This window comes from Hypanus sabinus, chromosome 1 (assembly GCF_030144855.1).
Source record: "Hypanus sabinus isolate sHypSab1 chromosome 1, sHypSab1.hap1, whole genome shotgun sequence".
Lineage (NCBI taxonomy): Eukaryota > Metazoa > Chordata > Chondrichthyes > Myliobatiformes > Dasyatidae > Hypanus > Hypanus sabinus.
In genome coordinates, this window is record NC_082706.1 from 149,802,299 (window position 1) to 149,826,224 (window position 23,926).

Genomic DNA, 23,926 nt, shown 5'->3' on the forward strand with positions numbered 1-23,926 from the left:
ATGGCAGAATGTCTTTCAAGAGGGTGAACCCTCACATGGCATCAGGCCTTGATGGTATACCAGGTAGAGCACTGAAAACCTGTGCCAACCAACTAACAGGAGTATTCAAGAACTAATTCAATTTCTCACTGCAGTAGTTGGAAGTACCCAATTGCTTCAAAAGGGTAACAATTATACCAGTGCCCAAGAAGAGCAGGGAGCAACAACTATCGCCCAACAACTCATATCTACCCTGATGAAGTGCTTTGCGTTATTGGTCATGACCAGAATCAACTCCTGCCTGAGGAAGGACCTGGGCCCGCTGTTATTTGTCTATCGCCATAATAGATCTACAGCGGATGCACTCTCACTGACTCTCCACTTGGCCTTGAACCACATGGACAATAGCAATACCTATGTCAGACTTCTGTTTATTGATTACAGCTCAGAGTTCAATACCATTATACCCTCAGAACTAACTAACAAGCTCCAAAACCTGGAAATCTGTGCTTCCCTCAGCAACTGGATCCTTAATTTTGTCATCAACAGACCACAGTCAGTGCAGATCATAAATAATATCTGCTTGCTGACAATCAACACTGGCAAACCTCATAGATGCATGGTTATCACAGTTCTCTACATCTACGAGTTTGTGATTAGGTTTAGCTAAAATGACATCTAAGTTTGCTGATCACACAGCTATTGTTGGCAGAATTTCAGATTGGGATGTGGAACATAGAACATAAAATAGTAGAGCACATTACAGGCCCTTCGGCCCACAATGTTGTACCAACCCTCAAACCCTGCCTCCCATATAACCCCCCACCTGAAATTCCTTCATATACCTGTCTAGTAGTCTCTTAAACTTCACTAGTGTATCTGCCTCCACCACTGACTCAGGTAGTGCATTCCACGCACCAACCACTCTCTGAGTGAAAAACCTTCCTCTAATATCCCCCCTTGAACTTCCCTCCCCTTAACTTAAAGCCATGTCCTCTTGTACTGAACAGTGGTGCCTGGGGAAGAGGCGCTGGCTGTCCACTCTATCTATTCTTCTTAATATCTTGTACACCTCTATCATGTCTCCTCTGATCCTCCTTTTCTCCAAAGAGTAAAGCCCTAGCTTCCTTAATCTCTGATTATAATCCATTCTCTAAACCAGACAGCATCCTGGTGAATCTCCTCTGTACCCTTTCTAATGATTCCACATCCTTCCTATAGTGAGGCGACCAGAACTGGACACAGTACTCCAAATGTGGCCTAACTAGAGTTTTATAGAGCTGCATCATTACCTTGCGACTCTTAAACTCTTAACCCTCGTCTTATGAAAGCTAACACCCCATAAGCTTTCTTAACTACCCTATCTACCCATGAGGCAACTTTCAGGGATCTGTGGACATGTTTCCTCAGATCTCTCTGCTCCTCCACGCTACCAAGTATCCTGCCATTTACTTTATACTCTGCCTTGGAGTTTGTCCTTCCAAAGTACACCACCTCACACTTCTGTGGGTTGAACTCCATCTGCCACTTCTCAGCCCACTTCTGCATCCTATCAATGTCTCTGCAATCTTCGACAATCCTCTACACTATCTACAACACCACCAACCTTTGTGTTGTCTGCAAACTTGGCAACCCACCTTTCTACCCCTACATCCAGGTCGTTAATAAAAATGATGAAAAGTAGAGGTCCCAGAACAGATCCTTGTGGGGCACCACTAGTCACAACCCTCCAATCTGAATGTACTCCCTCCACCATGACACTCAGCCTTCTGCAGGCAAGCCAATTCTGAATCCACCTGGCCAAACTTCCCTGGATCCCATGCCTTCTGACTTTCTGAATAAGCCTACCGTGTGGTACCTTGTCAAATGCCTTACTGAAATCCATGTAGGTCATATCCACTGCACTACCCTCATCTATATGCCTGGTCACCTCCTCAAAGGACTATCAGGCTTGTTAAGACACAATCTGCCCTTCACAAAGCCATGTTGACTGTCCCTGATCAGACCATGATTCTCTAAATGCCCATAGATCCTATCTCTAAGAATCTTTTCCAACGGCTTTCCCACCACAGATGTAAGGCTCACTGGTCTATAATTATCCAGACTATCCCTACTACCTTTTTTGAACAAGAGGACAACATTCGCCTCTCTCCGATCCTCTGGTATAATTCCCGTTGACAACAAGGACATAAAGATCCTAGCCAGAGGTTCAGCAATCTCTTCCTTCACCTCGTGGAGCAGCCTGGGGAGTATTCCATCAGGCCCCGGGGTCTTAACCGTCCTAATGTATTTTAGCAACTCCAACACCTCCTCTCCCTTAACATCAACATGCTCCAGAACATCAACCTCACTCATATTGTCCTCACCGTCACCAAGTTCCCTCTCCTTGGTGAATACTGAAGAGAAGTTTTCATTGAGGACCTCGCTCACTTCCAGAACCTCCAGGCACATCTTCCCACTTTTACCTCTAATCGGTCCCACCTTCACTCCTGTCATCCTTTTGTTCTTCACATAATTGAAGAATGCCTTGGGGTTTTCCTTTACCCTACTCGCCAAGGCCTTCTCATGCCCCCTTCTTGCTCTTCTTGGAGGTATACGGGAGTGAGATAGATCCACTAGTTGAGTGGTGTGGCAACAACAACCTTGCAGTCAATGTCAGTAAGACCAAGGAATTGATTGTGGACTTCAGGAAAGGAAATCAGTCTTCATGGAGAGATCAGGAGTGGGAAGGTGAGTAGTTTCAAGTTAATGGGTGTCAACATCTCTGAAGATCTACCCTGGGCCCAATCTATTGATGCAATTACAAAGAAAGCATGACAGTGGCTATATTTCATTAGGAGTTTGAGGAGACTTGGTATGTCACCAAAGACACTTCCAAATTTCTACAGGTGTATCATGGAGAGCATTTTACAAGTTGCATTGTCATCTGGTATGGAGAAGCCACTGCACAGGATCTGGAAGAAACTCAGAAATTTGTAAACTCAGCCAGCTTCATCGTAGGCAGTAGCCTCTCCGGCGCCGAGGACATCTTCAAAAGGTGATGACTCAAATAGACGACATCCATCATTAAGATCCTCACCATCAAGGACATTCCCTCTTCTCATTGCTACCATCAAGGAGGAGCATGAAGACATACATTCAATATTTTAGAAACAACTTCTTCCCCTCCACCATTAGATTTCTGAATGGTCAGTGTACCCATGTATATTACCTCATTATCTTTTTCCCCTCTCTTTTTGCACTACATATTTAATTTCATTTATAATATAGCTACTTTTTATTGGAACATAGTAGTTTTTAATATGTATTGCACTGTACTGCTGCCACAAAACAGCAAAGTTCATAACATATGCCAGTGATATCAACCTGATTCTAATTCTCTTGTATCTACAATAAATGTTTCTCATTGTAGAGAAGGTTGAGTTTAACTTAGGAAGAATTACAGTTTTTACTGTGCCTTACAAAACTGTAAGAAACAACATTTCTAAACTCAAAACATTGAAATATTTAAATTACTTACCTATCCATTCTCACTTGAAATCACCTAACACCCACCAACTTGAGACCCTTCCCCTCCTCCCACACTTTTATTCTGGTTTATTCTCTCTTTCTTTCCAGTCCCAAAGAGAATTTTCAGTCGAATCATCAACTGTTCATTTCCGTTCATAGATGCTACATGACCTGCTGAGTTCCTCCAGCATTTTGTATATGTTGTTCAAGGTTTCCAGCATCTGTAGAATCTCTGGTGTTTATGTTTTACATTTACATGTGATTTCTTTACCCAGGAATTTTATTTGTGTTATGTTAATTTTAATTAAAGTATTCTCCAAAGAATCAAAAGTGATAACTGATGCAAAAGATAACTAACTAAGCATCATCTGTGGAGGCAAAAGGGAGATCAGTCTATAAGATTAGAATTTTATTTGGTCGTTCTACTCCCTTTCTGTGAGGCAAGCAGCTCAGAATTGAACTGAATTGACTTTATTTCTTACATTCTTCACATACATGAGGAGTAAAAATCTTTATGTCTCCATCTAAATGTGCAATCTTCGTAATTTATAATAAATAGAACAGCCAATGTAACATGGAAATACACTCAAATCATTTGAGTTGATCAATCTGATGGGCTGGTGGAAGAAACTGGTCCGGAGCCTGTTGGCCCTGGCTTTTATGCTGCGGTACTGTTTCCTGGATGGTAGCAGTTGGAATAGATTGTGTTTGGGAGACTTGGGTCCCCAATGATCCTTCAAGCTCTTTTTTCACACCGGTCTTAGTAAATGTCCTGAATCGTGGGAAGTTCACAACTACAGATGTACTGGGCTGTCCGCACCACTCTCTGCAGAATCCTACGATTAAGGGAGGTACAGTTCCCATACCAGGCAGTAATGCAGCCAGTCAGGATGCTCTCAATTGTGCCCCTGTAGAAAGTTTTTAGGATTTGGGGGGCCTGTACCAAACTTCTTCAACCATCTGAGGTGAAAGAGGCTTCTTTCACCACACAGCTAATGTACAGACCATGTGAGATCCTCAATGATGTAGATGCTGAGAAACTTGAAGCTGTTTACCCTCTCAACCCCAGATCCAATAGGGGTTGGCCCTTCTCCATTCTTCCTGTAATCCACAACCAGCTCCTTTGTTTTTGCAACATTGAGGGGGAGGTTGTTTTCTTGACACCACAGTGTCAGAGACTTGATTTCTTCCCTGTAGACCACCTTGTTATTGTTTGAGATTAGGCCAATCAAATGTAGTGTATTTGGCAAATTTAATTAGCAGATTAGAGCTGTGGGTGGTGACACAGTCACGGGTATACGTGGAGTAAAGGAGGGGCCTCAGTACACAGCCCTGAGGGGCTCCTGTGTTGAGAGTCAGAGCGGTGGAGGTGAAAGAGTCCACTCTTACCACCTGCTGGTGATCTGACAAGAAGTCCAGGATCCAGCTTCACAAGACGGGATCAAGGCCGAGGTCTCTGAGCTTCCTGTCAAGAAGATAGTGAACTGAAAAAGATGCTATCACCATGATTTGATTGTATCCTGTGTTATACTTTGTCAGTTTAATATATGTTTTCTTATCCTCAGGGTAGAATATAAACCCCTGATCGTAAGCTCTTCCTGTTTGGATGGGCCAGCTAAAATTGCATTAAACCAATCAATCCAATGTCTTGGAGGTCATGTTACTAACAGTTGGATAGAGGATAACACTCACCTTGTTATGACATCAGTAAAGGTTACAGCGAAGGTTAGTTGAATTTAACAAAGTAAATTGCTGTTTCATTCTACTAGGTTTTATGGGAGATGTCAAAAAAGCTTGGAAGTACAGTATCAGAATATTACTTGAACTATAATGACAATTCATTGTTAATTAGTAGTGCCACCAACTGAGACAGATACTTGAGATTTCCAAGCGTTCATTTACTTTTTAAAATCTGGAATACATGGGAAACAGGAGTAGACCATGTCACTTTTAAGTCCGTAACTTCGTAGTGTTTCTTGTGCACCAGTCATTTTCCTGCTAAATCTCTGCAATGTCAGGCTCATTTGAAATTTAACATCTTGGCCTCTAAATGGCTAACCCCTTAGATCCTAATTTTGAAAAGAAGAAATGCTTACACTTTGAAAGTACTATTGAGCAATTTCAGTCAAAAAAATACAATGTTTTGTAAGGAGATGCATGGTATGGCCTGAAGAATAACCTTTTACCTTCTCTAATACATCACTGATGAATTTTATTTAGGAGCATTTTTTTAATATGACCTGAAAAGTTTAGGATCATACAACATGACAACAGATCCCGAGACCCACTGTCCATGCTGACTGTCGAGCAGCTAATTAAACAAATCATACACAAACCCCATTTTGTTCTGCCCATGTTCTCTGATCAACTTCCTCTACATTCTGCTATTCACTCATGTACTACTGGCTATTTAACCTGCCAACCCACTTCTCTCCTTTTAAAGAAATGTTCTTGAAAAATATTTAAGACACCTCAATTGTCATTTTTTTCTGCATTAAATGGAAATGCTTGCATTTTCTGTTTGCCTATATTTATCAGTCATTTGTACTTATTCTGTAATGTATAATTTGAGCTAATCACATTTTCGAAAAGTTCATGTGAATTGCGATGAACCAAGAGCATCACAAGTCAAGTCTTAATCACGTCTTAAATAGATTCCGGAAAGAACTTAGAAACTCTTCAATTTCTTGAACAAATTATTATTCATCTGCTTTTGTTAAGGAAATATGTTAGTTCATATGGATGACAATACTGACATAACAGTTCAGTACCATACATAATAATTTATATGTTTGCTTTTAAGACTATATGCGCATTGATCTGTGGTCGACCAATAGTAAAGCCAGAATTCTTTGTCAATCTTATTGAAGCAATCCGAAATAAAGGGCAACTTCCCAATTCAGAAAGGTAACATGAATTCATCATTTTCTTTAAATGTTTATAATATATTCTTAATAGAATCTTATGGTTTTAATATGTACAAATTGTGTGAACTATTTAAAATATTGGTCAGAAATTGAGAGTAGAGACTGAAAGGTGTAGAAGTCCCTTGATTTTTATTATGTACTCTCATTGAAATTGTTAAATCAAGTGCTATGCTATTTTTAATTCCTTATTTTATTATGGTGTGTTTACTTTGTTCCAAAATCATTATAGCTCACATATTTTATGATGGACCATGAATTGAGCTTCCTTAAAGAATGTATAAAATTGTTCTTTTTAAAAATTTCAAGCATCTTAAAAATAAGAAAAATGACACTAAAAAATGATAGAAAATGGTGTTTAATCAGGATGTGAATAAGCAAGGTTTATTGTGACATTAACTGGTACAGGTAGTCCCTGAGTTACGAACGTCTGATTTACGGACAACTCATACTTACAAACTGAGGAAGGTGAACGCCATCCGCCATTTTAAGTCAGATCACAACGCCGTCCACCGTTTGAAGTCATTGCTGTTGACACTGTGTTGAGTGTTTAACTTTGTATTTGGCTTAAATTTTTCTTAGTAAGATTCACCCTGACCCCGTCCCCCTGTTCCAGTCGGCTGGTGGCGCAGTCAAGTCAGCACCGGGCTAGAGAATGGAGCTCCCTGACTTTGATTTAGGGACAGACTGCACCCATGCTGGGTTGATGTCGATCCACTGACTCCCATGCTATCCGTGTCGGGTTGATGTCGAGCTCGCAACTCAACCTCATTAAAAAAACTGCCACCTCCAGTTTAAATTCCCACGTGGAATATTGTGGAGGATCAAATACCCAAACCCAACACAGCCCCCATTTGTCCCATTTAACCTGTCTCAGTGCGGTGAGGTTTAGTACCCGGGGAATTCAGTGCTGTGGACCTTAGGACCCAGCGGACCTCGGGAGCCAGCGCAGGTCAGGACCTGCCGCTCGCAGTGTTTCTGTTCCATTGATGGGAAGTGATCGTGATTGAAATTAAATTGGAAATAATAAAGCATTTGGAAAGAGGTGAAACGCCATCGGTCATTGGAAAAGCATTAGGCTACAGTCAATCAGCGATCGGAACAATTTTAAAGGATAACGGATAAAGTGAGAATAATGGAGTACGTGAAAGGCCCTGCCCCTTACTATTATTATTAAGCAATGCAGTGGTTTAATTACTGGAATTGTTATGAGTGCTGAACAGACCTGATGGAAATGGGGTGCAGAGTTAACCATTCCCCCCCCCCCCCTTTGAGAACTATGGACTATTACTATTGCTATGCTGCTAATGAGAGAGAGAGAGGTGAAGCACAGAGGCAGGAACATCTGCTACAGATAAGAGAGAGAGAGAGAGACACACAGTTGATTTATGTATTATGGCTCCTTCCTGGATTGTTTACCTTTCGCTACAAGGACGTTACTTTGCTTGTTAACATTCCTAAGGAGACAGCAGGAGTGGCCAGATTTGATGGACATGGTCATTTTGAGTTGATGGATGGCTGATACCCCGTCCAGTTCCGCCCCCACAACATCACTGGCCTTACGAATGAGTTTGTTGATTCTGTTGGTGTCTGCTACCCTCAGCCTGCTGCCCCAGCTCACAACAGCAAACATGATAGCACTGGCCACCATAGACTTGTAGAACATCCTCAGCATCGTCCGGCAGATGTTAAAGGACCTCAGTCTCCTCAGGAAATAGAGACGGCTCTGACCCTTCTTGTAGACAGCCTTAGTGTTCTTTGACCAGTCCAGTTTATTGTCCATTCGTATCCCCAGGTATTTGTAATCCTCCACCATGTCCACACTGACCCCTTGGATGGAAACAGGGGTCACCAGTGCCTTAGCCCTCCTCAGGTCCACCACCAGCTCCTTAGTCTTTTTCTACAGCCGCACCTTGCCCTTTTCTCCTCCTTGAAGCCTCGTAAGTTGCTATACCGTAGATTCCGGACTACAGAGCGCACCTGATTAAAAGCCGCACGCTCTAATTTTAGAAAGAAAATCAATTTTGTACTTGTACAAGCCGCACCGGATTTTAAGCCGCAGGTGTCCCACGTTGTAATATGAGATATTTACACAGAAAGATATTACACGTGAGGATTTTTTAACTTTTAATTAAATCCGTATGGTAACATAAACAAATATATATTGCAAATGCTTTTTTTCGAACAGTGCCTGTAACACAGCTACTTTTAAATATACCTACGTATCGGTAACACACAAATTACGTTGCGTATACTTTTTTACTGAACAGTGCACGAACAACATTCCAATATCTCCTAACGACTGGTAAAAAAATATATATACTGCAGCCTACCAGGAAAAGTTATTGATCGCCTTCTTCATCTTCCTCCTGCGCACTAAAACCATCAAAGTCCTTCAGTGTCCGAATTGAATAAAACCTAAGGATCTCGTCACTCACTTCAGTCTCTTCGTTGTTGCTCTCACTTGAGCGCACGTGGTCCTCTTCATCACGCAGCAGTCCAACCTTTCGAAACCCGCTAGTGATGGTGGAAGTTGTGACACCGCTCCACTCATTTAGGATCCACTGGCAGACTTGAGTTAAAGATGCTCTTCGCATGCATCCTGTTTTGGTAAAGGATTTCTCGCCGCTCGTCATCCAAGCCTCCCACTCAATGCGCAGCGCCACTTTAAATGCCCGGTTCACGCTGATGTCCAGTGGCTGCAAATACTTCGTGGTGCCCCCAGGAATCACAGCTGGAATTGAGTTTGTACTCTTGATGGCAGCTTTCACTGAACTTTCATTGTCAGCCGCTTAAAAAATCACAATCGGTGGAAGCTTTAGTCCGGATGCTGTGCAGCTCAGAACACAAGTAAAATGCGTTCTCTCATGGCCACTTGTTTTCAGTGTGATGGACGAGTCACCTTTTTTTATTAACAGTCCGAGTGAGAGGCAGGTCAAACGTCAAAGGTACTTCATCCATATTTATGATATCATCTGGCCCGATGGAATTCTCCACTATCTTTGTTTGAGTGAATGTGCGGAAGTTAGCAAGTTGTTCCTCGTGGTCGGGAGGGAGCTGCTGACACAGAGTCGTGCGTACCCTGATGGACAGGCCTTTTCGTCTCATAAATCTAAAACACCACGATGGCCCACCTCTAAAATCTTCGATTTTCATTTTGGTGGCGATTGCTTTAGCCTTCAGTCTGATCTGCACGGTGGAAACACCACGGCCGCCTGCTCTCTGTGTGTTAACCCAGTCTTCAAGAAAGTTTTCAAGTTCGGGCCATCTGCTATGATTACCTCTGAAAGCTTTTGTCGTCTTTTTGCATTGATTCAGTTCTTCTGGCGTCTCCACCGTCTCAACATCGATTTATTTATGCCAAGATTATGTGCAGCAGCTCGATTTCCTTCTTCAACCACCAGATTGATCGCCTTTAACTTAAAAGCTGCATCATATGCTTTTCTTCGAGTGTTTTCCATGTTGATGAGGGTGAGTACAAATGACTGATTTACAATAATTTAATTGTGAAAGTGCACTTGATTTATCGTACAATTTCATTAGACCTCTGTGAACTACTCATCAATTTTATTGGTCTACTGTTACGAGGCAAAATGTTTTTGGCGGCATGAAAAAAAAACATGCATTAGCCGCACCGTAGTTTAGGCCGCAGTGTTGCCGTAGTGTTTAAAGCGTGGGAAAAAAGTAGCGGCTTATAGTCCGGAATTTACGGTAATTTTGATTGGCTTGTGATTAGCTAAAGGAATGTTCAAATGAAAATCAGTTCAGTTTCTTGCAGGTGTTGATATGAGGTACTGAACACTGATACGGTTGAGAATTGTGCACTGGTGCATAATGCAAAATTAAACTGTGCCAAAAAAACAGTTCAGTTGCTTCTCCTGTTAAGAAATGCATTTTGCTGACAAAACACGTTCTTAATTGCTTATCATTTAAACTCAGGTGTTTCATGTTTCACATTTTGTCTCGGCAGTTATGTCCCACGCATTGATGAACCTAGTATCAAACCTGGAGAACTAGATGTCACAGTGAAGCCAGAAAGAAAATCAATTTTTAGTGGCAAGACATTCTTCTTTTTAAATGGAAAACAGGTAAATGTGACTTTTAGAAGATAATCCATAAATATATTTGAAATATTTATTCTTATTAAAAATTACGGTATATGAAATACTGTCTAAGGAAATTACATGGAAGTATATGGAAGTTTCTATGTAGAATGGTCATGTTTTTTTTAAATAATCTTTAACCTGCATAGCATGTTAAATTTATCATAGCATAATAAATTCACAGCAAAATTTTAGTCTTTTTATACTCAACTTTCTGACAGCAGCTTACATGGAAATTTCCATTGGGCTGCAATGGACTGAGCAAAAACATAATCACTAAAATCACAGCATGGTTTTCCTAGGAAACATATGTGTAGCCCTTTCAAAGCATTGCTTCCACTTTAGGGCTTCAAATACTGTATATCCCATAGGTTACTTTTCCCAGCCTTTGTCCATTGGCGGTGCTGTAGCATTAGGTTAGGTCATGTAATTCAGTTTTAATAATGTTGCTTAGCTCCATATTTAAAAAAAACTCTCTCAGTCTTCAAATCACAGCTGATGACAGATGTCTTCATCATCCTACAGTGAAGATTACAGCATGTGTTTGGGTCTAACCAGTTACCTGAAACAACCTTTGAGAGGCATGACTATATTCATTCACTTCACAGTGGTTAAGTATGTGTGGCTCTATTATCTTATTGCCGTATTCTTTTGTATTAAATGCTATGATCAGTTTATTTATTATTTAGAGATATAGCATGGTACCAGGTCTTTCAAGCCCATTGAGTCCATGCCGTCCATTACAGTCGGCCCTCCTTATCCACGGATTCCGCATGCGCGGATTCAACCAGCTGCAGATCAGGAAAACCCGGAAGTTCTCTCTCCAGCACTCATTGTTTGAGCATGTACAGACTATTTTTTCTTGTCATTATTCCCTAAACAATAGAGTATAACAACTATTTACATAGCATTTACATTGTGTTAGGTAATATTTAAAAGTACAGGCAGTCCCCGGGTTATGAATGAGTTCCATTCCTGAGTCCGGCCTTAAGTCGGATTTGAAGTTGGAACAGGTACATTCAGTATTATTTAGCGTCATTTAGTCAAACATTTTTCTTAATATATACAGGTTTCCCCCGCAATCCAAAGGTAGAGCGTTCCTGTGAAACCGTTTGTAATCTGAAATGTCAAAAAGCAAAGAAGCAATGACCATTAATTTATAAGGGAAACATTTTTGAGTGTTTCCAGACCCAAAAAATTAACCTACCAAATCAAAGCAAATAACACATAAAACCTAAAATAACACTAACATACAGTAAAAGCAGGAACAATATGATAAATTTACACCAGATATAAAGTAGAAATATTGTAGGTAGTTCAATAATTAAACCACTGTGTTGCTTAGTAATAATCGTAGCTTTCATCGGGGCAGGACTTTTCAAATGCTCTATTAAAATTGTTCCAATCGTTGACCGACTGTAGCCTAATGCTTTTCCTATGACTGATGGTGTTTCACCTCTTTCCGATCACTTTATTACTTCCATCTTATTTTCAATTGCGAACGTGATTATTTTTGTGAACAGAAACACCGCGGATTCAGAGCTACGCCTGGTCCTAATGTCCACTGCTCTGAACATGTTAAATAAAGTCCGGGGTTCTGCTGGGTCCTAAAGACCACCGCACTGATACAGGTTAAATAAGGGACTTGAGCTTCCGCGATTTTTGGTATCCGCGGGCGGTCTCGGAACCAATCCCCCGCGGATAAGGAGGGCCGACTGTACATCCATATGACCAATTAACCTACTAACCTGTATATCTTTGCATTGTGTGGAGGAAACCAGAGCACCAGGAGTAAACCTACGCAGTCACGGGGAGAATATACAAACTCCCTGGAGACAAGGACGGGATTTGAATTTGAACCCAGCTGTGCTAACTACTAAGCTGCCATGATGCCCCAGGTTTTGGCTTTAATTCGTGTTCTGTGTCATAAGAGATTTATATATTTGTTTCTGTTGTCAAACCTCCAAGAGGACCACAACCTTGTCACAGGGTTTGGAGGCTTGGTTGCCTCAGTGACCCAGAGAGCTATGTTGGCTAGAGTCAGAGCTTTGTGCTTTGACTCTTGGTAGGATCACCCATGCCAAACATGTCAAAGGGTGGAGGCCAGACCAATATTGGTCCACCAGTCCTCCAGTATTGGTATTGGAGGGAGGTGTTTAAATCAGGGCTAACAACCTTGACTGATCAAATTTTTTTTAAATGGAAACAGAAATGAAGAATCTTGTCTCCGTGTGCGATGGTATTCCTGAGTCCCCCCCCCTCCCCAGATTTTCATGACTGACAGTGTTGAAAACCGAGAGGAAGCTACTGGCACAATGAAGGAAGTCCTGAACATTGCCCAGATCAAACTGAGGATCCTCGAACCCTGGAGCACAATAGAAAAGATAGCCAAGGACAGACAGAGATAGACGACCCTCACTGCTGCCCTAAGCACCAGCGGCATTACAGGCAGTTACTAACTAATTCTCGTGTCAAAAAAGAGTGCGGTGATAATGAGAAATAGATTATTCACAGTAGCTTAGTTGTTGAGGATGTCCTTAACATTGAATGGCTACTTGTATGTTTGATGTAAATTACAATGATCCTGTTGAGAGTGGCACGTGGAATTGATCTTTGCACTTCTGGAAACTAGTAAATTATTTAAACACGTTCTCCTCCTTTAAGGCACTGTAGATGAGCTCAAGGAATTTAAGCCTTACAGAACCAAGCATGAATAAATGACCAAGTACAAGATCTCAGTCTCATACCTTGCCTGCATCAGTAAAAGTGATCTCAGCAATTTAGGCAAACACGAGAAAATCTGAAGAAGCTGGAAATTCAGGCAACACACACAAAATGCTGGTGGAACACAGCCTACTATCTTTCCCCTTCCCCTCCTACTTTCAAATCTCTTACTATCTTTCAGTTAGTCCTGACGAAGGGTCTCGGCCCGAAATGTCGACAGTGCTTCTTATAGATGCTGCCTGGCCTGCTGTGTTCCACCAGCATTTTGTGTGTGTTGCTCAGCAATTTAGGATTGTTTTTGGACCACCTAGTGGGACATTGCATTTGCTGGATTAATTTATTTTCATTCAGCGTTAAAATATGCATTAAGAATTTGCACATTATGTGCGGACTTCCACTAATTTCGGCAGAAATGATACTCATCTGTGTGCTGTTTGTAAATCAATGATCAATGATGTTGTCAGAATAGATTCTGAGTGCTGCATGGCATTTTCAGCTTGCACCTACCTATTTGAAAACAAACATGAAAATGAATCTCTTAATACTTGTTTTCCATTAGCATGCCATTTTCCTATGAACTTGTTAAATGGAAACACCATTGCCTTGAATTTTATCTTAGAGTCACAATTTGAATCAAATATTGAAGGAAGGTATTGAATTTGTTACATCAGTACTAGATATCAGAAAGGGTTATTCAGTAGTTCTTGCTCTCCCACTGTTTTCCTGTAGTGCTATGATTTACTACAGATCAAGAGTATTTTTAGATTCCTTTGATATTGCTACTAATATAGGTGCCACTACCTTTCAAAACACAGCCACTCATTGTGCCAAACATATTCAAAATTCTAACTGGAACATCGGACGCTTAGGTTAAACCTGTGACATCAGATTAGTTGCACCTTCCATCTGCTCCATCTGCCATAGGATGAAATTTCTTATTACGAAAACCAACCTCCCCTTCATTGACTGTCTATACTTCCTGCAGACTTGGCAAAGCTGCCAACATAATCAAGGACCTCTCCCATCACAGTCATTCTTTTTTCTCCCCTCTCTCATGGGACAGAAGTTAAGAAAGCTTGCACCCTCTTCAAAAAGGGCTTATTTCAAAACTTTATAATATAATTATGAAGATACGTTCAGAGCCCCTTTATAAGACCAAAAAGGATTGGGAAAGAGAGCTTGACATTATTCCTAGTGAGAATTGGGATAGAATTCGTCAATTAGTTAATACATCATTGATATGTGCCAAACATTCATTAATACAATTTAAGGTCGTACATAGGGCCCATATGTCCAAGGATAAATTAGCTCATTTTTACTCTTATATAAATCCTATTTGTGATAGATGTCAATCTGAAATTGCATCTTTAACTCATATGTTTTGGTCATGTTTGTTTTTGAAAAAATATTGGAGAGATATTTTTGATATTATTTCTGCGGTTTTGAATATTGATTTACAACCTCATCCTATTACCGCAATTTTTGGTTTACCAATGATGGACTCTCTGCATTTATCATCTTCCGCCCGTCGAATGATTGCATTTCTAACTCTGATGGCTAGAAGATCTATATTGTTGAATTGGAAGGAAATTATTTAATTGTATTTAATTGGTTCTCTCAAACTATGTTATGTTTAAATTTAGAAAAAATTAGAAGTGGTGTTTTTGATACTTCTATTAAATTTGAAAAGTTATGGAGACCATTTCTTCAATATTTTCATATGATGTAATATGACCCAGTTCCAAATTCATTTGACTTTCCAGCTTTTAGCTTATGTATGTTGAGAGGACCGGAAGTGACGGCATTGATGATTATTTATTCTTGTGAGATATTATAAACAGCCCTTTTTTTTCTTCTCCCAATGTTTCTTTTTTTCTTTTTTTTCTTCTTTATTAGTCATTAGATTAGTAGATTAGCTAATTTTGCATTATATATATATTTTTCTTTTTTCTGTTTTTTTTATATCATATATTATGAAATATCTAGACTTACCATGTTCATACATATATTATATCGTTTATGTCTTGGTAAACCCATTTATACTGTAACTATTGTTTATGTCTTTTTTCATCTGTAATGGAATTTGTATGTTTGTAATTTCTTTTTTATTAATATATCATTTGTATTTTGTCCTTATTATTAATAATAATAAAAAGATTGAGAAAGAAAGAAAGAAAAGAAGAAAGCTTGCAAACACATACCATCAGACTCACGGACAACTTCTGTCCTGCTGTTATAAATCCATTGAATGGATTTCTTATATGCTAAAAGTGAACATTTAATCTCTAAATCTGCCATGTTATGGCCTTTGCACTTTTACTCATCTACCTGCATGGCACTTTCTCTGTAATTGTTAACACTGTTATCCATTCTGTTTTTGTACTACCTTGATTTGCTGATGTATGGAATGATGGGCTTTTCAGTTTTTTGGTATAGGTGACAATAGTAAACTGATTATTTGAATAATCCATTTGTTTTCAAATATTGCAACACAGAATTTTGATTTCCTATTGGCTTCATTGTTTAATTCAGATTACATGATAATTCTCAGCATAATTTTATTTTACAAAAATAACTTCTCCACTGTAACTATTTGTGACCAGCTCCTAATATAATGAAATCTCTAACTACAGTTAATAATGTCACTTGTCTTACAGCACAAGAAGCTGAGTACTGCTATAACTTTTGGTGGAGGAGACGCTAGAATTTTGGAGAGTACTGGATCAAATATTTTGCAGATTGAAGCAGCAGGAAGTTGTGTTGTTGAAATTGGTATATCAGATTCTCAGAAAATGTCAAGTTCAATGGAAAAATGGATCGAGTCTGTAATGAGAACATTGCAACGGTATGAAATGTATTTTTATGGAGAATATAAATCAATGATTAACACTGAAGAGGGAACAACAAATCAACATCCAGAGATTATTTGAATATTGATTACAATATTTTCTGGAAAATATCATAAATTAGGTGAATTATAGAAAATAATGTATTTATTCATTGTCTCTACAGAGAGCTGCCTAGCACTCTGGCACTGGTCTAACCATTCAGGGACATGAGCTTAAATAACATGAGTTTACATAGTGAAATTAAGTAAATTTGCTGGTTCAGGTCTTGCTTACCTCTTTATATCACTACCATCGGGTAGAGGTACAGGAGCCTGAAGACCCACAGTCAACATTTTAGGAATAGCTTCTCTCCCTCCCCCGCCCCCCGATAGAGTTCTGCATAGTCCATGAACCCATTATATTACCTCATTTTTTTTGTTTTTATTAATATATTTTTGTAATTTAGAATGACTATGATGTCTTGCATTATATTCCTGCAAAATAACAAATTTTCACGACCTATGTCAGTGATAACAAATTTGATTTTGATTATGCCTGTACTTGCCTGATTTGGATGCAAAGAGTCCTTCTTGCTGGCATGAAGCAAACCAGATTCCAGCAGTGAAGCCCTGTACTCCAAGCAACCAAAAACTTTGAAAGCCAGTAATGCTCTACTCCTACTCCCATCTAAGTAACTAAATTCTATTTATTCAGTTTATATCTAGCAGATTTGTTAACAGATATGCAAATCTGGGCTATTCTTTATAAACGATCACAAAGGTTGGACTAGAGTAAATAGGTAAATATTACTGTCAACAGCTTCAAATAATTTTCTAATATTGGCACTTTTAAAACTACTAATATCTGCTCAGCACACAAGGGTGGATTTCTTTAGAGCTTGTTGCTTCAATGTGTTTTTTGTTCATGGTTGGGTTACCTTTTGATGGTACGTATTTAAACCAGAATGTTTTCTGTTTGTAGGAATGGATTGCGTGCCATACCCGAGGCAGAAATTGGTTTAGCTGTTATCTACAATTCAACAGATAGTTACTGTAACCCATACAAAAAGCCTATTTCTGGTAAGTTTAGTTCATATGATTTTGGTTCAAAGTATGGCTGAAAAAGACAGAGGTGTCTAGAAAGACAAAAATACAAGGTTGCCGTATTTTCTAACATAACGCTTTCTATTACAATAAATGCAAATACACTAGATTCTGGTTAATCGGGGCAGCTGCTTATTTGGAACAGCTCTTAAAGAAGTAAAGTTAACAGAGACAATAGCTGGGACTCCCTTCGTTAATTTGGGGTGTGATTCTACTTAATTAGGACAGCAGCCTTGCCGAACAGTTTCTAACTAGCATTAGTCATGTGCACTTGTAAGTCTTATGGTCTTATAAGACAATAGACAGTAGGTGCAGGAGTAGGCCAATTGGCCCTTCTAGCCAGCACCGCCATTCACTGTGATCATGGCTGATGATACACAATCAGTACCCCGTTCCTGCCCTCTCCCCATATCCCTTGACCCCGCTATCTATAAGAGCTCTATCTAACTCTCTCTTGAATGCATCCAGAGGGAACATGCTTCCTGCCTCCAGTGTGTCCAGTCCCTTAATAATCTTATAAGGACACAAGTTCATAAAGATGTAGGGTTTAGTTAAAACATAATCTAACAATGCACAAAGGATGTTTCCTTTAATTTTTATTTTATTTTCATCTTCACTGTATAATGAATCACTGAGTATACTCATGGGATATGCTGGAAAGGATGTATTTATCTGCTTTCCTTTGTCAGGAGTTTAAAAAAAAAAGCTGTTTTCATGAATCATTATAATTTTTCATTTTGTTGGATAGAGGAAGTAAATTTTATTTCTTTATGGGCAATGTTCTTTCCTTTATAGAAACCAGTTCACAAACAATGATTCCAGGGCCTACACTCTCTCAAAGTGTGTGTATGGCTGACGTGACAGCTCCGGAGTTTTCACAAACTATTGCATGTGTTCCAGATACTCAACCAACGCAGGATCAAAGTACAAGGCAAGTACAATTTTTCAGCCACTGTAGCTAATTGACTGGATCTCTTAAAATTTGTGACAAAGTCAGTAGTGCCCAAAACCATAGAAAGCATATTGAAGTTACGGAAAATAAGCAACATAGATTTAGTAGGCTGTTACAAACATTAGCGAATGTAGTCTTGAAAGTTTTACAAGCTACCTTCATTGGTTCATGTATGCTTGATATTAATCTATTTAGTATTCTGAAAGAATATGAGGGCAAATATTGAAAATATGTTGATTGTACATTTGTTAAGAAGGAAACATTAATGCAAGAGAATCTGCAGATGCTGTGAAATCCAGAGTAATACACAATGCTGGAGAAACTCCGCAGATCAGCAGCATCAATGGAGAAGAATAAACTGTCGATGTTTTGGGCCAGGACCTTTAATCAGTACTGATATGGATTAGCTGTCATTGGCTAATCAGTGGTTCTATTAGTGATTTTTTTCCGGTAGTGTTCTTAGAAGCACAGTATTAAATTCTCAATTTAGTTCTGAAGAGGCATCCCAAGCCTGAATGTTAAATGTATCTATTTTAGAAGCTGCCTTATCTGCTGAGTGTTACCAGAACTTTTTGTTTCTATTTCATATTTCCCTCATCTGCAGACCTTTATGTTATTTTCTGTGGAGTTAGTATTTCAGGCCAGTGTTTTTCACCATTGATCTGAAGCATTTTCTTTTATTTCTCCTCCACAGATGCAGTCTGACATGACAAGCATTACCAATATTTATGTTATACTTTGTAACTGAAAGTCAGACAGTAGATGGAGCAGTTGTCTTGCTATTTGTGTATTTTGCCTCTGTTATTAGTAAAGGCAGTGATATAGTTGTACAGCATGAAACAAGTCCTTTGCACTGTGTCTATACTAACTGTCATGTCTCTACTAATCCACTTATCTGTATAAATTTCATATTCCTCTGTGCCTTGCTCACACATGTTTCTGTCTGATGCCTCTTAAATTTACTGTTACCGGGTCTAGGCCGGAAACGTCGACTATCTTTTCATTTCCATAGATGCAGCTTGACCTGCTGAATTCCTCCAGCATTTTGTGTGCATTGCTTTGGATTTCTAGCTTCTGTAGATTTCCTTGTCTTTATAAACTTCCAAGGGACCACTGTATATCAAAGATTCTATACATTTTAAAGAAATGATGTAAAATAGTTTGATAATTAGCTATATGAAATGTTGTTAAATTTTACAGATCAATCAGAAGTCGTGCACAAGTGATAGAAGAAACGCCAGAAATGGAAGTGGGTAATAAAGTGGCAACACAGAGTATGTCTGCAGTGGAGGAAACATTCAGCAAGAGGCTATTAAATTCTACGGAAAAAAACCATTCGAATGAAGAAAAGAGTCAAATATTGACGACTGATGACAAAAAACCATCCACAGCAACAAAACATAAGCACGCTGAAAGGAAAGGCAACAACTCTTCACGAAAACAATCCCATCTTATCCACAACTACTTTCAACCATTGGAAAGAAAAAGGTGAAACATCAGATTATAAGAAGGATAACTAATGAAACTTTCAGTTTAAAAAAAAATAAACTGCTGGAGGAACTGTGTGTGTCAGGCCGCATTTCTGGAGGGGAAATGAACAGAAGATGCTTTGGGTTGAGACCCTTCACTTGCACTGAAAAGAGAGATAGCCAGTGAGGATAAGGGATGTTGCTAGAGCTGGCAGATTGGGGAGGGAAGGGTGAAAATAGTGACGGGGGTGGAGTTTGCCCTTTGATTGTAGTATGTAGGTGATATGCAGATAGAATGGGTGGAGGAGAGGAAAGAAACAGGATAATAATAGTTGCCGGGGTAGGGGTTGAGGTGTGTGAAAGTGGAACTGGGTATAGCGAGTGAAACAGTGGTTTTCCCTTCTTCGGTTAGTTTAATGCTATTTCAATTTTATTTCCATTCCCATTGTTTTTAAATTGTTTTGTCTACATATTAAAAACAGGTAAACATACTCAGTTTGATGATCCTATATTTCATTTCATTACTTGTAAACTCAGATTAGATGGCGATTGAGAATTGCATTCTGATGATCCCTTAAACTAAAATACACTAAGTAGTACTTACTGTGGATCTTTCAATCCCTATCTTTAGCAGAATTAAAAGGCTGGAATGGAAATGAAAGGAGATTTTAACTTGAATTCTTTTATATGCACATATTAAAAAAAATACAGGGAAAGAGAGGAAACTGGATTATCTCAGGCTAAATTTGCAAGAACAGAGGGCCCAGAACTACTCGATGATCATCCTCCACACATTGATTCCACAATGGAAACAAAAGATTCTGACAGCAGAAATCAGAGCACACAGACCAAGTATTTTTCTGAAAACCTCAAAACAGAATCCTATGCCAAGTGTTCAAAAGGGAATTCTGGACCATTTAATGAAGCAAAAGTAACAGGAGATGATGTCCCACAGAAAAATGAACTTTTGTGTGAGTATAAAACAGAAAAAAGAAAACTTGAAGAAAACCTGGAAGATGACATATTTTCCAGAAATCAGCCACTGGGAGAGAGTAAAAGGAGAAAGGTAGAACTTGATGTTTTTCCTTACAGTATAAAGGAAGAGCATATGACAGATGTGAAAGATGTGCCCGTGTCGGAGAAAATAACTGTTAAAATAACTGTGAGTAATGCTTTGTTTAAATTAATGGTTTTACATGTGTGCATATAGAATAATCATTTTAATAGAAAGATGATATAAACCTAATAGCTGTTTCCTTCCTTTGCAAAATAAAATTACAGCTTCTTAAATCCAACTCTTGCCATTATGTTTAAGAAATTACCACTAAACCTCCTACACAATAATTAAAATATTGTACTCTGTAGTTTTTCTTTTATTAGATGTACCTTTTAGTTTTTCATCGTCAGAATCAGATTTATTATCACTGGTACGTGTTGTGAAACTTGTTAACTTAGCAGCGGCAGCAGTTCAATGCAATACAAGTTTTCCCCGCTATCTGAAAGTAGAGCATTCCTATGAAACCTTTCGTAAGCCGAAATGGTGTAAAGCGAAGAAACAATTACCATAAATTTATATGGGAACAATTTTTGAGTATTGCCACACCCAAAAAATAACCTACCAAATCATACTAAATAGCCCATAAAACCTAAAATAACACTAATATATAATAAAAGCAGGAATGATATGATAAATACACTGCCTATATAAAGTAGAAATAATGTATGTACAGTGTAGTTTCACTTACCAGAATCGGGAAGATTTAGCCAAAGCTGATTTGTAGAAAAAAATCGGCACATACACATGTGCACACACCTGCCCACGCAAGGCTTCACGGTCATGGTAGTCTTTCTTGGGGTAAACAGAAGTTTAAAGCGGGTGCCTTTTTTTACAAAAGTGAAAATCCTGTTCTGTTTCTTTCTGTTAGCGAAAACAGGTACTAATCTAAGTCTTTCGTAACAGCAAAGTGGAATAAAGCGGGGGACACCTTTACATAATACAGAAGAAGAAGAAGAAAAAAATAATAACAAATAAATAAGTGGATGAATAACTGTTTATGTTCAGTGGGTACTGTGCAGCAACTGTTAACAAGTGAAAACTGCTGATGCTGTAAATCTGAATTAAACAGAGCATGCTGGAAAAACTCAGGTCATCAAGCAGCATTTGTAGAAAGAGACAGTTTGATGAAAGATCTCAGACCTGAACCATTAATTCTGATTCTCTTTCCACTGTGGTTACCTGACCTGTTAACTGTTTTCAAGCGATGGTTAGAAAATGGAACATCACAAATTGGTAAACCTCCTCTTTTCATCTTAGGGAAGTTAAGATCAATTAGATGAGGTTTCTACTAGCCCTGTTGAAATTATTCATTCTACCGTAACTTCCAGTTGCCTAAGAAATTTTCAATATTTTTATCACTGAATTTTTCAAAGTACTTAGTATGTGTATTTATTATTATTACAATCTACTTTGAGATATACTGCAGACTATTTCATGTACGTTGCTGCAGTTTTAATTATTAATATGATTGTCATTTGGGAATTTGGATTTGCTTTTAAAATTTGTATTTGGAATTTTGAAGCAATGTTTGGGACATAATTAAAGCTATTAATTAAACTTAGGAGCCAGTGATTTAATCAAATAAGTAGATGCCACATATACATCAGTGTTTTAGTACAAGTATAGATTATCATGATGTATAGAAATTGTATTGCATACTTTACATTATTATCCATTATGGAAAAAGATTTAGTGCATCAGAGGTGTTAAACTCTGTTCAGAAAATGAATGTTCAGTTTTTTTCCATTAATATTGAGAGTCAATGATAATTAAAATTATGCCCTCAGTGCATATGTTTGTACAGCAGAGTTTGAGAATATATAGAAAATCATATATTTACAGCCAGTAAACTTTTTCTATTTCTTTTTCGTGTCCAAGTATTGGAGACCACAAGTAGAGTATTCCAAAATTAAGCATGTAGTCATGTAGAGTGCCCTAAGTAGGTAAAAGGAATGAAGATAATCTGATGCAGATGAACGTCAAACTGAAGTACAACGGTCCCCAGGTTATGTTAGTGTTATGGTCCTGAGAACTGTTTTCTTTTATACAGGTATTCCCAGGGTTCTGAAGGAGGTGGTTAAAGAGATTGTGGAAGCATTAATAATGCTTTCAAGAAACTCTACATTCTGGAATGGTTCCAGAAGACTGGAAAATGACAAACATCACTCCACACTTCAAGAAGGGAGAGAGGTAGAAGATAGGAAATGATAGAGTAGTTAGTCTGACCTCTGGTTGAGAAGGTGTTGGAGTCAATTGTTAAGGATATGTTTTTGAGATACTTGGAAGTACATGACAAAATAGGCCAAATTCAGCATGGGAAACCTCAAGGGAAGATCTGAACTTGCAAATCTGTTAGAATTCTTTGAAGAAGTAACAAGCAGGATAGACAAAGGAGGATGTTGTGTACTTGGATTCTTAGAAGGCCTTTGACAAGGAGCCACACATGAGGCTGCTTAACAAACTACAAGCCCATGGTATTAGAGGAAAGATTCTAGCGTGGTGATCAGTGGGTGATTGGCAGGAGGCAAAGTGTAAGAATAAAGGGAGCCTTTTCTGGTTGACTACCGGTGACTAGTGGTGTTCCACAGGGGTCTATGTTGGGACCAATTCTTATTATGTTGTATGTCAGTGATTTGAATGATGGAATTGATGGCTTTGTTGCAAAGTTTGCAGATGATACAAAAATAGGTAGAGGGGCAGGTAGCTTTGAGTAAATAGGGAGGCTACAGAAGGCTGAGACAGATTAGGAGAATGGGCAAAGAAGTGGCAAATAGAAGGCAGTGTTGGGAAGTGTATCGTCGTGTACTTCAGTAAAGGAAATGAAAGGGTTAAGAGAAAATTTTAAAAATCTGAGGTGCAAATGGATTTGGAAGTCCTTGTGCAGGTTAATCTGCAGGTTGAGTCTGTGGTGATGAAGGCAAATGCAATGTTAGCATTCATTTCAAGAAGACTAGAATATAAAAGCAAGGATTTAGTGTTGAGTGTTTATAAAGCACTGGTGAGTCCTCACTTGGAGTATTGTGTACAGTTTTGGGGCCCTTAGGATGTGCTGAAACAGGGGAAGGTTCAAAGGAGGTTCATGAAAATGTTTCCAGGATTAAACAGTTTGTCATATAAAGGGTGTTTGGCTCTAGGCCTGCTCATAAAGAAGGGAAAAATGGAATACAAATGTAAGATGGACAATAATATTAAGGAGGATACCAAAAATCTCTTCAGATATACAGTGTAAAAGTGAAGTGAGAGTAGATATCAAACCAATGGGAAAACAATACTGGAG

General features: G+C 38.8%; 1 protein-coding gene across 1 annotated transcript in view; it reads left to right on the forward strand.

Moving 5' to 3' along the window:
- nbn (nibrin) overlaps positions 1 to 23,926 on the forward strand; it is a 58,989-nt gene that overhangs the window by 6,109 nt on the left and 28,954 nt on the right. Inside the window, exons 4-11 of the mRNA XM_059978931.1 lie at positions 5,055 to 5,214; positions 6,293 to 6,396; positions 10,384 to 10,501; positions 15,898 to 16,085; positions 17,050 to 17,147; positions 17,967 to 18,102; positions 19,324 to 19,611; positions 20,304 to 20,754. Of these exons, the coding sequence (XP_059834914.1) occupies positions 5,055 to 5,214; positions 6,293 to 6,396; positions 10,384 to 10,501; positions 15,898 to 16,085; positions 17,050 to 17,147; positions 17,967 to 18,102; positions 19,324 to 19,611; positions 20,304 to 20,754 (1,543 nt within the window). The remainder of the gene's footprint in view (positions 1 to 5,054; positions 5,215 to 6,292; positions 6,397 to 10,383; positions 10,502 to 15,897; positions 16,086 to 17,049; positions 17,148 to 17,966; positions 18,103 to 19,323; positions 19,612 to 20,303; positions 20,755 to 23,926) is intronic.